Here is a 13,863-nt window from a genome sequence, read left to right as displayed (position 1 = left end):
GAGGCCCACTTCAGCCACACAAGAAAAAAAAAACATGCTTTGGTTAATAATAATTCTGACATAACATTTCAAGAGTGTGCTATTGTCATTCATTATGAGATAAAAAGATGAAATTATAAGTCAAAATCATGAAAAACTGTAAATAGAGTAAAAAAAAAAAAATACGACAAAGTTGAAAAAAAAAAAGTCAAATTATGAGATAAAAGTTTCAATTATTACTTTTCTAATAGGCCTAAATTAAATTACAAAACTTCAATCTCAATATTTCCACCTTAACGTTTTTTCATAATTGACCATCTGTCTTTTCATTTTTTTTGGTCAGAATATCCATTTTTTGTACTTTTACTTTTTGTTATAACTATGACTTTTTATCTCATAATTGTAACTTTATATATTAAAGTTAATTTTTTTCAAACGTTCTACTTTTTATACTGTAACTGACTTGTCATAATTTTTGCACAAATCATCATTGTCATAATCGCAACTTGTCATAAGTGACATTCATTCTCAATCTCACTTTATGCCATAATTCCTTTTTTATCTCCTATTGATATCTTAGAATTTTATAATTTAGATGTGTGTCATAAATATGACTTACTATCTCATAATTCTACTGTCATAATTGACTTTCTATCTCGTAGTCAATGTTTCTAGCTGACTTTAACTCACTTTTTTCTTCATAATTTAGAATATCATAACTGATCTAAATTTAAATTAATAAAATTTTTCACCATAATTGCTATTTTTATCTCCTTGATGACTTAGTATCTCATTTTCAACTTGTATCATAATTGTGATTTTTGTTCTGTGGCAGAAATGGGCTTCCATAAGGAAACATGACTGGCGTTTAGTGTGCAGTGAGCACCAGCACATCTTCCTGAATAAAACTCATGTCTCGCTCATCAGAAATCATGATGCCAATGAAGAACGGAGATGATATTCAAGACAGTGAAGTCAGTGTTTGGACGACGTCTGGAATGTGCCAAACTGGATCTTGCCCACTGATGCGCCGTGTTTGATAGGAAACGAGTGTTGTCTGCTCTCATCTGAGATCAAGCGACAGTGAAAGTGTTATGTAGGTCAAAACATATCCCAGACATCAGGTGATGGTCAGACTTCCTGAAGACGCTCTCACTCGCCCCCTGCTGGCCTGAGCGGCTCACTGCGGACCCAAGATTAAACCTCAAATCCATCACAAATAAATACAAACGTTTCCTGTGGTTTCAGTTGATGGGGATGTTACAAATGTTACAAAGTCAACACTCAGGGATTCATTTATTGCCAATTCAATATTTTAGAGTTGAGCATGTCTATAAAAATAACTACTATAACTATTTCTTAATTGGGTAAACCTAAAAAAAAAAAAAATTGGGTGACATATTAAAGAAATAAAACACCATAACATCAGTTTTTCATGGACTGGTATTTTATTTACAAAAACATCAAGCATAAATGAAAAACGTGGCTCATTATCATGTGACGCACAAACACTAGGGCTCTTCTACACGACATCAGCAGTTCAAGAGAGTAAGAAATGAAGGATGAAGGTCAGCGCAGGGCTAGAACTTGAACTCTTTGTATTTCTTCGCTCCAGAGCGTGTGTCCTGCGGCTGCGCCTTGCGCTTCTTTTGCTGCAAGGAACACAGAAGAAAAATATTTCAGGAAACACTGGTAAAAACACACTAACCATTTACAAAGATGATACACCAAACACCTTCGTTTATCAGAGACACAAACCGGCTTCACTAGAAAATATATATGTATTGCTTTTAATGCAGAAATTAATATGGTGATAAGAATGCTTTATTTTATTATAGCATCCTTTTGCAAAGCATTAAAAAAAAAAAAATAGGTAATTTTTACCTTAAATCAAAAATGTGAAAAATTTGGTGTGAAGACAAGAAATCCTATACAATGTAGTGATTTTCATGGCAATTATGCACATTGAGTATCAGTGTGATAATGTAATGTAAAATGTTTTTTTTTTACAAAAAAAGTTAAAAATATTTAGAAATTGTTTATATAATCAATTATGTATATATACTAAAAACAAATATGCATAATAAACATATGTAATATGTATAGGTGTAAATATATATGTAATATAAAAATATGTAGCCTATTAATTATATAAAGCATAAAGGTAAAGCAGAATTATTCATTTAATTGGAATACATTTGTTGGAGATACATTTGTTCAAAGCATCTAACCAATGAGGAAAATCATAAGAATGTTTTTTTTTTTAAAGCTGGATAGATGGTCATTTAATAATTTAGTGAGAATCATGAACAAAACTAAGCTCTCAAGCTTAGACAATAATGGAAATGAAGAGAAGCTTAAACTAAAGCACTTGCCCAGGATATAAGTTCCTGTTTGTTAGTCTGATCTCGGTTTATGACTGACTGAGCGCATGCATCTGATCTCACCTTCTGTTTGGCGGCGTGCTCGGCCACCATGTCGCTGAAGTCCTCTTTCTCCACCTGCTGCTCTCTGACGTGCTCCTCGTACTTCTGCGTCATGGCCATGGGGTCGAGCTCCAGCTCCTCCGGCGCCAGAGCCACCTCCACCCCCTGAGAGTCTCCGCCCAGCACCGAGACTCCACCCTTTCGGCTGGTCACCGTCTGCACCACAGAGGAACACACGGTCAGCGATCTGATAAAGACAGTATACAGTGGACATTTCCTCCACCCAGCTGCTGCTCGTTTATCTCTCGCGGTCATGTTAGTTGAGTGCCATATGGATGGAGTGATTTGCATGTGAGAGATCTGATGGAGATGTGAAGCCAGCGCTCCTGCAAAGGTTATCTGTCATCTAGATGCTGAAATCAAGCAGAAGAGAGAACTCTGGGATACGAGGCGGATGCTGAAATTATTTCTATAAAACACACAAACCAGTACACAACTCTGCAACTGTTCATCTCATGCTTATTAATGCACCAGGCTTTGTTTTTGCAAATATAAATGGGAAGATGATGCATAGCAGGCCTGGATCTTGAATCATGATGCGATTCGTTTAGATCGGTTACATCTCTCAACTATACAAGGAAACACCTCAATATTAATGGTTACAATTAATTAACTCCAAATTCATTTGCTATATACATTTTTTTTTAGCTATAATCTACCATCAGATAAAAAAAGCCCCATTTAAATGATATAAAATGTAAATGCATTAATATTGTACGTGAATCAGCATTTATTTACTATTTAATTATACATATAAATAATGAAGACTTGCTAACAGGTTACGTGAAATAATGAATATGCAATATTGCATACATTTATAAAAACGCTCCTCTAGAGTTATGTTTTTCTAATCGACAAATAGGTTTAGAGACATTGGCTTTTATTAAGTGACATTTAGAAGAGGTTTTATTAATGTCTTTATGCCATTTACAATTACGAGACATTAGGTTTTGTGAAGTTGTTTGGTTTTAACACCTTCTGATGTTCACTCATGTTTATTTCATGCAATAACTAGTAGTAAAGATGAAGAGATAATCTGTTCACGTAACACTTTAAAGAATTTAAAAGCGTGTGTACCGTAGACATGTCGTAGATGTGTGTGGACGCCATCATAGCGGCCCCAACCGGCCCCGTCCTCCTCTCCGGCAGCACTGTGAACAGCTGAGGCGTCTCGTTTCTGAAACACACACAGACACGCGTGACATGAGCATGATAGCTCACCAGACAGCACCTGCAGAGCTCAAACCACTAAACACACGAGGCACAGATGTGTGTGGTTCTCACATCACCGCTTCTGCAGCACTAGAGGAATCATCAAGCATCATCGCCACATGAGGTCTGTCCGAGCGCTCTCACAGAGCACAAACACATCCAGCCAATGTACTGCTGGGTTAATTAACCCTACTCCGTCATACTTGATAGATGAATTAAGACATGATCGAACGATTGCTGTTAAACCTGTTGCACAAGCTGCCACATGCCTTCTGCGACCTGCCTGACAGCTTAGACTTATTTTAATCAAGTGAAAGTATAAATGCAAAACATCCTTCACGAGGTGAAACCTTCACTGATTTTCAGAGAGTTAATGCATAATAACTATATTGTTACTGGACTGAATCGACTTAGGTTTACTTAATTATCAAATATGATATTTAGGCTTTCGAGGAACGTTTATCTGTTCATCTCGCGATCATCATTGTATTGCATAATATGTTTTGAAACCACAGCTTTTTTTTTTATAAAACTAAACATTAATATCACCTTACTGAGACTTATCATTGAAGATATAGAGTGAGTGATGACACTTATATCATTTCATGTCAGTAGTCTGTTATACTGCTATGAATATATAGATTTATATATTACATATCAGACTTTCATATAACTTTTTGGCCATTTAAATTACAGTATCTGCACCAAATTGCATATTTCTTGGTTAGCTTGATTGAGAAAATTAATATATATATACACAATCATGTGTAGAGAGGTGCTTTTCCCTCCAAATATGAGCTCCATATTTTCAATACATCACAGCATGAGCCATAAAGACCTGATATTTCATATATCTGTCTCTCTCTCTCTCTCTCTCTCATATATATAGAAACTCATATGATGCATCAGGCCTTTATGGCTCATGCACACAGACACACACACACACACATATATATATATAGACACATGCATGGAAACGTTAAAATTGTCTAAAAGTCCAAAAATGAATTTCATACGAGCAGATGATTTTAAATGAACAGGGCCTTAAATCTGGCTCTGCTCCTCACATAAGCTGGTGTTTGCTCACAGACAGACACTCACCCGTCCATGGCCTCCTCGATCTTCTTCTTCCTGAGCTCGATGAGCTCTGGGGTCTCCATGCCGGCAGGAACGGACGAGAAGCCGCCCGGCGTGATCAAGCCGCTGTCAAACAACGAGAGAACAGACATCTGTGAGTCCTCATGTCTCAAACACACACACACACACACACACACACACACACGAGCCAATCAGAGAGGAGCAGCACCTGTCTGCAGGCGTGAAGAAGCCCGTTTCATCCGGTTTCTCCTCGTCGCTCTCCTCCTCCTCCTCCTCTTCCTCAGAGGACTCTTCATCAGACGCCTCCAGCTCGCCCCACGGGGTTCGATCCACTTCCTCCTCCTCTGCTTTGGCCTGCAAACATGATCACGCAGACTCAGTTAGATCTCCTCACAGTGAATGATTCAGATTAGACTCCCACCCCAGAACACCAGTTCAGTAAAAGCAATGAGGCACGTGTTCAGGATGTGATTTGGTGGTTTGCTCACATGGAAGTCTATGGCGTTGGTGCCGAACACGTCTCCGTACAGCGGTCTGCCCGTCTCGTCCACAGGAGGTTTACCCCATCCGCCCGCATGATACCCAAACGAACAGCCCTGAAACACACACACACACACCTCATCAGGAAGATTTATACGAGCTCTACACTAATGAGCTTGAACCTGCACAACAGATTCAGAGAACGGTGTCTTAAGATCCTCTAATGGAGACCCATGCATCAGTAGATTGGTGTTACACGTTACTTTATACCTGACTACAGACCAAAGTCTCTTAAAGATCTGTGCATCACTGCTGGAAGCAATAATTGTCTCTGATTTAAACTATTCTGTTCTGTTTGTGAAGGTTTGTGACCAATGAAGCATAACACAAATGCTAAAGGAATATGAAACGTTTTCAGGATAAACCATGGGCAAATATCGATGACGCACAGAAACTGTGATCATAAAATGATTCATTATACATGCATGCAATCTGCGTACAAAAACTTAATTTAAATTGAAGTTAGTCTTCTAATGATGAGAGCAATCGTGCAAGGTGTTATGAAAGTAGTATTTCTCTGAGTGTGTCTGACCTCAGGGATGGGGGCGTTCAGGCCGGGGATCTTCAGGTTTGGGTACGAGGGTGGAGGTCCGTATCTCTGCATGGCGATCAGCCACGGAGGAGGAACTTTGTGAGAGTTCTGCGGAGACACACACACACAGAGAATCACAGAAGAGTGTAGTTTCACAGCTGGAAATGCTGTGTTGTGTATAGCAGCGCAGGATGAAGCACTCACGGGTCCTGTGGGCATCCCGAGAGCCACTCGCAGCTCAGCAGACAGATCGCCCGGCTTCTTCTCCTTCAGCCGCGTCTCGAACTCTTTACCCTGACACATGACCACCAGAGCAGAGTTAGTAACGCTCCAGGAGTGTCATCATCACTCACATCAGATAACAAGCGCACCTCGTAATACAGGTCCCCGTGGATGGTGAGCTTGGGCTTGATCTGCCATTTGAAGAAGGCGTCGTGCAGCTTCTGGTAGTCGATGTCGATCTTCCCCATCTTGGGCCGAACTTTCTCTCTCATTTTGGTCTTCATGGTTTTGGCGTCTTCCTGCAGGAACACAGAGACGCCAGTGAAGCTGACAGCAGAACGTTTAAATGAAGCGGATTCACAATATTACAAGCGTCACTCAAGCGCGGCGGTCTCTTAAGAACATGAGCGCTGAACCACACAGACATTCAGGCAGACACATCTTTATAAACAAACTATAGTGTTGAATATAAAAGAGAAGTCGTGCACACTGTTGTTTTATGACCTTGCTCAGGAACAGAAGGTGTGAGTGTGCGTGTACCTTCTCCTGCAGGGCTTCTCTCATCTCCTGGATGCCGGTTCTCCTGATGAACTCGGGCAGCTCAAACGGAGGCTTCTCGATGCCTCTCTTGCCCTGCAGGTACTTCCTCTTGAAGCACCAGTGACGGGGCACAGGTACCGTGTTCCTGGTGGCCTTCAGGTGAACCAGCAGCTTGGGCTCCTGCGCCGTCACGTCGTGCATCTCCACCACGTCTGGACGCGCCACAAGCTGAGCGACACACATCAAGAAACACTGAAGACACCACTGGATCACCACTAAGACGGCTTAGTGCTGTGCATTTCATATTAAAGGATTAGATCAGCCGAAATTAGCTGATAATGTACTTTAACATTTGGAGAAATTAGACATTGCATGACTCGCTCAGAAAAGGATGCTCTGCAGTGAATGGGTGCCGTCAGAACGAGGTTACTTCCTTTAACTGATGGAGTGCTGTGGATTATTGTGATGTTTTTATCAGCAGTTTGGACTCTCATTCTGACGGCACCCATTCACTGCAGAGCATCCGTTGCTGAGCGAGTCATGCAATGCTAAAAAACTATCTTTTATGACCGGAGTAAATTTTACTTCAACTATTCCTTCAAGCTCATTTACAGTTAAAACATCTAAATCTAAAGGTATTGAACTCAGAAGTGATTTTAGGAGTCATTTTGATCAAACGAAGAGAATTGCACATTTGTTACCTGTTTGAGCTCTGCCACCGTCAGCCGGTTCATCCTCCTGAGCTTCTTTTTGGACAACTTGGGCAAGTCCTTTTTGGTATCCTGTCAAACAGGAAGTGGACGGCGTTAGACAGGAATACCGTCAGGAAACTACAGATGTGGAAGTGGCCTTCAACTCACCTCGTCGCTGTCGTCGCTGTCTCTCTTCTCCAGCTCGAACCCCTTCTTCTTAAACGAAAGGATTTCTGGCTTTTCAGGCTTCTCTGGCTCCTTTTCCTTCTCCTTTTTCACATCATCTGTCAGCTGTGATAGAAAGCCATTGAGTGCCACATCCATCGAAACACGAGAGTTATGTTCAGTCTTTAAAATGTCAAACTGTGATGGATGAGTGTGAAGCAAGCAGCAGATCAAACTCCAAACAAGCGTCATTCTTTACACTTTTTCTCACATCAAACACCAAGTTTTGCGGTTTAGTTTCAACAAATATTCTTTCTGGAAGCTCCTCATCTCAAAACATCAACGAATGTAGCATTTTCTGACCTTGAAAGCCTCAAAGATCCTCTTGAAGATGATGTAGTTGGGGTCGTAGACCGCAGGCTCCTCCGTCACGTACTCGATCTCCACCTCGGGCTCCTTGTCATTGCTCTCCTCTTTCTTCTTCTCCTCCTCCTCCTGCTGCCTCTTCTTTTTGTTCTTCTTCTTCCTGTTCCTGCGCTTGCGATTTTTCTAGAAGTAAACGAGGAGCAACTCAGTAAGTCAGATCAACGAGAGCCTCGCCAATGCTGCTCACAGATGTGCGGACACCTACATCTTTTTTAGAAAGACCACTCTCATCGTCCTCGTCTGAGTATCCGCGGGCGGAGGAATTATTCAGATCCATGTCAGCGGTCTCCTGCTCATCATAGCCCTCTGTGGATAAAACCAGCAGCAGAAATGATTATTTCTACACTGTCTGAACACAAGCAACACAACACAAGCCTTCAGCTCTCAAACTGGAGTCTGAAAACTAAACTGAGTGTTTCTCCTCTGATGATTAGACTTGATGTGCTCGAGTGAATCCGATCATTAGCAGCATTAAGGTGGCCCTGTGGATTGGCAGTGACCTGTAGGGGCGACGCTGAGCTGCTCCTGCCTCATCTCCTTCAGCTGCAGGATCTTCTCCAGAGCCTGAGGGATCTTGGGCCCGATGCCCACATCCTCACCCTGCCACGACTGCACAAACAAACAGGTCAAGATGAGTGAAGAGACTGGGTTTGTGTGTCAGACCGTTCATGTGCTGAGGCGCTCAGGGTCTCACACCTCTCTGGCGTCTTCTCCTGGAGGGGGCGGGACCTTCTGTCGTTGATTGGCAGATTGGGGCACCAGAGAAACTCCTGGAGGGGCGGGGCCACCCGGAGTCCCTACTACAGCAGGACAGAGATCATGTTTAAAGTTAAAATCACTCTGATCTCAATCTAGTCTGGTTCACAAAAGGCAAGACAAATAAGGTGAATTGGGTCCAATAAAAAAATAAATAGTAATTAAACACTCCCTATGTTGATGGAACACATTGCAAACTTTTTTTTTTTAGTGTTACAAGTTTTCTGAATGTTATGTTTGAATATACAAATGAGGCATTACGTAAGTAAATATGCACTTGCATTCATTTCCAGAAAATAAATCTGAACATTTTGAGAAAACAACCTTTAAAAAGTGCTAGGACTAAAATCTACAGTGCACTAAAATAAACACTTAAATGTGTATTGTGAATGCTTTCTTTCCACTAGTCTGAAACCGCATGTAATGAAAAGCCAAATATATCTTAAATCTCAAAATTAACCAGTGCAAGTAAAAAAAAAAGCCTATTATATATTATCAGTGAAGTAAAACCAAAGGGCATCCAATCAGCATATCATCACATCAGGTTAAAGGTGCTGTATGAGAGAAACAATGCTACAGTAAGTTATTCTCCTGTGAAAATGTGTCCCGGGCCAGAATATCTGTCTGTTTTGGTTTGTGAAACCCTCGCATTGCCAGTTTATCCAATTGTATATCATCACCCCGGGTTGCCAGTTGGTGGAAAGCACAGCGTATTTGATTTAATTAGGGGTGTAACGATTCATTCGTTTTCTCGATGCATCGATTACAAACCCTGTCGATTCATATGCATCGATCTTGAAACATGATTTTTGAATCGTGAATCGCCGATCTTGGACAGTAATCGATTCAAAATGCTAAGAATCCAATGAATCCCGATTTCTATAGCGATTCAATGCTTTCAAAATGTATACACATTAAATTACTACACGCACGAATTAATGTAGACCTTGAAGAGTGTTCGTGAATCGTGCCTCTTATCTGTCCTTCACGCGCTCCACTGTTCACCGCCTGATGTGAGACTGTCACAGGATTGCGCTCGCGCTCCGTTCGTCTCTGACGCAGCTGACGTGTGATCTATAGGTCTCGTGGCCAGTAATGCTAACTTAAAGTAGTTTTACTTTTCTGTAGTTTGTCAATGGCTCTCTGCATCTTACCGACGGAGTTACCGGAGCCAACGACAGCTGTATTTATTGCATGGACGGAGCAGAAATGTAAGTGTCTAAATCATATGCACGGATCCATTGAATGATAAATGTTTTTAAACAATGCGGTTGAACCGAATATACGAAGGAAACTTTTAAAATTAACCACAGCATTAACAACGACCTTGAAATAAGAGCGCGAGATTTATCTGATAATCAGATGCATGAAAGTAGCGTTTGTTTCATTTGCAAACAGACATCTGGCGCGTTTTCTCTCAGAATCATTCGCTGATGGAGAGGAAAAGTTAAATAGAGATGAAGACGTTTTCACACTGAAAGAGAAGCGATCTCGCTCTCATAGACGTGCCAGGCTATATCTGCAGCTAAACTGAATAAAAGCAGAATGAACTGATGAAACCCACAAACAATTTATGAATGATGCAGTGCTAATTGACATTTATTACAGTACAGAAACGATAAAGTATATTTTTTACCTTATTCTGTGCAGAAAATTTAAATAATTGCTAATTAAATGTAGCCTAGTATATATCATAAAACTGCCATTAGGAAAAAAATATCGATTACAAATGATTGATTATTGTCCAGCAGTGTATTTGATTTATTACAGCTAATTAAAAGTAATTAAAAAAAGAAGATAATTCCTTGTAAACATAAATAAATAATAATAATAATTATTATTATATAGGCTACATACATAAAATGATTGTATTTGACATTTCTGTCACTTCTGAAATTATGGCTACGCCCCTGGTGTGACAAAATGTTAGCTTATACATAATATTCTTTAAGCTCTTTTTTAAAAACTTGGCTTACATTTTTACGTATGCCATGTCGCATCATTAAACTAGCATTTAACAATGGACAAAAGTTTTTTTTCTTTCTAACCTATGGTTCTCTAACCATAAATGCTACTGTAATTTGCCCCTGACTAAGCATTTAAAGAATTTAGTAGAAGCATTTAAATAATCCCGTGAATGCACTTAAAGAATGCAGAATCGAATCGTTATAATCGAATCGAATTTAATTGTGAATCGAATCGTTCTAAATTTTCAAAAATCGTTCTTGAATCGAATCGAAAACCTATGAATTGTAATCGAATCGCTGCCTTGCCAAAGATTCACAGCCCTAGATTTAATTCATTGTTGAGTTTGCTCGTTCCGGTTTGTGTCATCAATCTGGTCTGAGGAGTCTGAGGAGGAGGAGCCGGGTGAAAAAAACCCTCTTCAACATTTTGAATTTGACTCTGTGTCAATCCTACATACAGCACCTTTAACATCAAATTCAGAGCATCCTGGGTAATCAGTGTTTTGCCATGTTTCTGCAGTATGAAGGCCGAGGGGCGCTGACCTCTGAGAGGCGGGATGGGGGGCAGGAGGTTGGGTCGTGGTCCCAGTTCAGGTCCTCTGGTGCCTGGTGGAGCCCCCTGCTGGATTTTAGCAAGTTCCTGCTGCCTCTCATGTTCCAGAAGCATAGCAGCCTGAGAGAGAGACAAACATACACTTTATTTGTACAAACTTAACACACGCACAATCTACGTCACAGAAGACACATCAAAACATTTAGACCATATAAAAGATTGTGATCTGTATGATTTGTTTTCTGTCTTTAATGCTCAATATTTATTTTGAAATAAAATACAGTAAAAACTGCAATATTCCAAAATATTTTCCCTTGTGAATGTGTCTTAAAGTGTAATTTATTTCTGTGATGCTCCGCTGTATTTTCAGCTTCATTCCTCCAGTCTTCAGCGTCACATGATCTTCAGAAATCATTCTGATCCGAAACATTATCAATGTTGAAAACAGCTGTTCTGTTCAATAGTTTTGTAAAAATTGTGACATTTTTATCAGGATTCTTTGATGAATACAAAGCTCAAACATATTGTAACATGGCTTAAATGTCACTTTTGATCAACTGAATGCATCCTTCCTGAATAAATCTAAAAATGTATTATAATTATAATAAAATAAAAGGTTGTGGGTTCGATTCCCCGGGAACACATGATAGGTAAAAATTGATGCACTGAATGCACTTTAAGTCGCTTTGGATAAAAGTGTCTGCTAAATGCATAAATTTAATTTAATCATAAATCCCAAAGGTTTTAGCAGTAGTGCATAAGAAATAATTCACAATCAAACAACTGAGGTTGCCTGACAGAAATCCTTCTGAATTCAGCAGCACGGTTGAATACGGCAATAAGAGTCTTTCTCACCCGTTTCTGCTGCTCCAGGAGTTCCTGCTCCTTCATCTGTTCACCCATCACTCGTGAATCACCCTGAACACACACACAGCTGTGACCCAAGTGAAACTCCTAACTGTGGTACACCATTTAACCTGTTTAGCATTGCATTTTAATTCTAATTAGTTCAAATCTTTAAGTTAATCATGTGAGAGTTTGTGTTTATTGATGATGAACGAGATGCAATCGTGCATATATCTGATCAGTAACGCTCAGAACGTATTGCACAAATTAAAAGGACTGTCTGATAGAAGTGACTGAGCTACAGAAGTGGAGCTTGCTGGTAAAGTCATGCACCTGAGGTTGAATTGTAATGTTTCACACACAGAGCTGTGTCTCTCACCTGCGTGGCTCTGTCGTCGTGCTGCATCATGTGGATGGGTGGAGGACCCCCCATCATGTTCATGGCCTGCATCATGTTCATGCCCGGCGGCAGGGGCATGGAGGGCATCGGGGGCATGGGCGGCAGACCTGGCATCTGACACACACACACACACACACACACACAGATTCTCAAACACAGAGATACTGGTCTTTACAAACACAACTAATATAAACAAAGCCAGAGAGAGAATAAACAAAACATGGCAGTACCGTAGTAGTCATGACCTTGTCGTCTCCTTGCATGTTCGGTTTAGTTAAGATCATCCCAGACTGCAGAAGAGATCAATGTACAGCTCAGACAAAGAAATGCATCTCATGAGCAGATCTGCAGTTAAAGCGTGCGTAAGTTACCTGTGCGTAAGGTTTCAGTCGCTCTATGAGCTGCTCTCTGGGACCTGAACAACAGAAAACACACACAGATATGGGACTCTGGAGAACAAAACCAGTCATAGCAGCTCAGGTATATTTGTAGCAATAGACAACAATACACTGTATGGGTCAAATCTTCCGATGGTTCCTTTTAGGCCGATAATCTTTAGGATATTACGTAAAGATCATGTTTGTTTTTGTATCACATATGATAAACAACATTTGACTGAATTAAACATGATTTTTAATGAGCAGCATGTGTGGTGTTTAGGTGCTGTAGATAAAAGTTTTCAGTGTTACAACACTAACAAACACACACACACACACACACACACACACACACACACACACACACACACACACACACACACACACACACACACACCCACCCACACACACACACACACACACAAGCGACTTCACTTACACGAATAAATGTAAACACAGTTTTCCATAAGACGTGTTTACATGCGGACACACTTTATAACGCGAGGTTTCGTGCAGTGAAGACCTGAGCAGCAGACAGGGACATAACAGGCTAAGCGGCTAACGCTAGCTCGCAAGACACAAACAGAGCCACAGAGCTCGTGTTCACACGCGTTCATCTCACCCATGTTAGGAGCTCCGAGCTCGGCCAGCTTGGCCTGCAGCTCTCCGTGGGTCCATGTGTTAATATCGGGATTTGAATCAGCGCCCGGCGGCCCGTCGCTAGCCATGATGAAGCTCTACGGAACAAACGCGTTCAGCCGCAAGGGATCACGGGAACGCCACGCACTTCCGCAACGGGCTTGACGTCACGCAGTTTGCTCGGACGCGTAGATTTTATTTAAAGTTTTAGTAAGTTTGTTGTGCGATTCATTCATATTAGTTTTTCATATCTATATATGTTTTTTTCATATTTATATATTTTATATAATTATATTTGTTTTATTATGATCAGTTTTAGCTTTAGTTTGGTGCATTAAGGTAAACTGAATTAAACTGAAAAAAAAGTTTCCTTGGCAACTTGCTTAAATAATTATATTAAATAGGCTATCTAATTGTTTATATATCTTAATAT

General features: G+C 40.4%; 1 protein-coding gene across 4 annotated transcripts; it reads right to left on the bottom strand.

Moving 5' to 3' along the window:
- Positions 1-1,408: 1,408 nt before the first annotated feature.
- On the bottom strand, positions 1,409-13,592 carry LOC132115892 (splicing factor 3B subunit 2-like). Of its 4 annotated transcripts, none has more exons than XM_059524300.1 (22): positions 13,414-13,592; positions 12,786-12,829; positions 12,635-12,704; positions 12,394-12,521; positions 12,024-12,086; positions 11,159-11,288; positions 8,589-8,692; positions 8,393-8,501; positions 8,098-8,198; positions 7,830-8,015; positions 7,470-7,592; positions 7,311-7,391; positions 6,610-6,837; positions 6,219-6,368; positions 6,052-6,141; positions 5,848-5,955; positions 5,264-5,371; positions 4,984-5,129; positions 4,779-4,880; positions 3,543-3,642; positions 2,427-2,621; positions 1,409-1,631 (listed from the first exon to the last, which is right to left on the bottom strand). In XM_059524300.1, the coding sequence occupies exons 1-22, from the start codon at positions 13,517-13,519 to the stop codon at positions 1,560-1,562; spliced, it is 2,544 nt and encodes an 847-aa protein (XP_059380283.1). In that variant the 5' UTR covers positions 13,520-13,592; the 3' UTR covers positions 1,409-1,559. The 4 variants fall into 4 exon arrangements, with proteins under 4 accessions (XP_059380283.1, XP_059380291.1, XP_059380297.1 ...); XM_059524308.1 differs by having other exon boundaries at positions 12,394-12,528; positions 12,645-12,704; XM_059524314.1 differs by lacking the exon at positions 12,024-12,086.
- Between the last annotated feature and the right edge of the window lie 271 nt (positions 13,593-13,863).

This window comes from Carassius carassius, chromosome 3 (assembly GCF_963082965.1).
Source record: "Carassius carassius chromosome 3, fCarCar2.1, whole genome shotgun sequence".
NCBI lineage: Eukaryota > Metazoa > Chordata > Actinopteri > Cypriniformes > Cyprinidae > Carassius > Carassius carassius.
The sequence above is the reverse complement of the archived record's forward strand: the minus strand, read 5'-3'. Positions and strand labels throughout refer to the sequence as shown.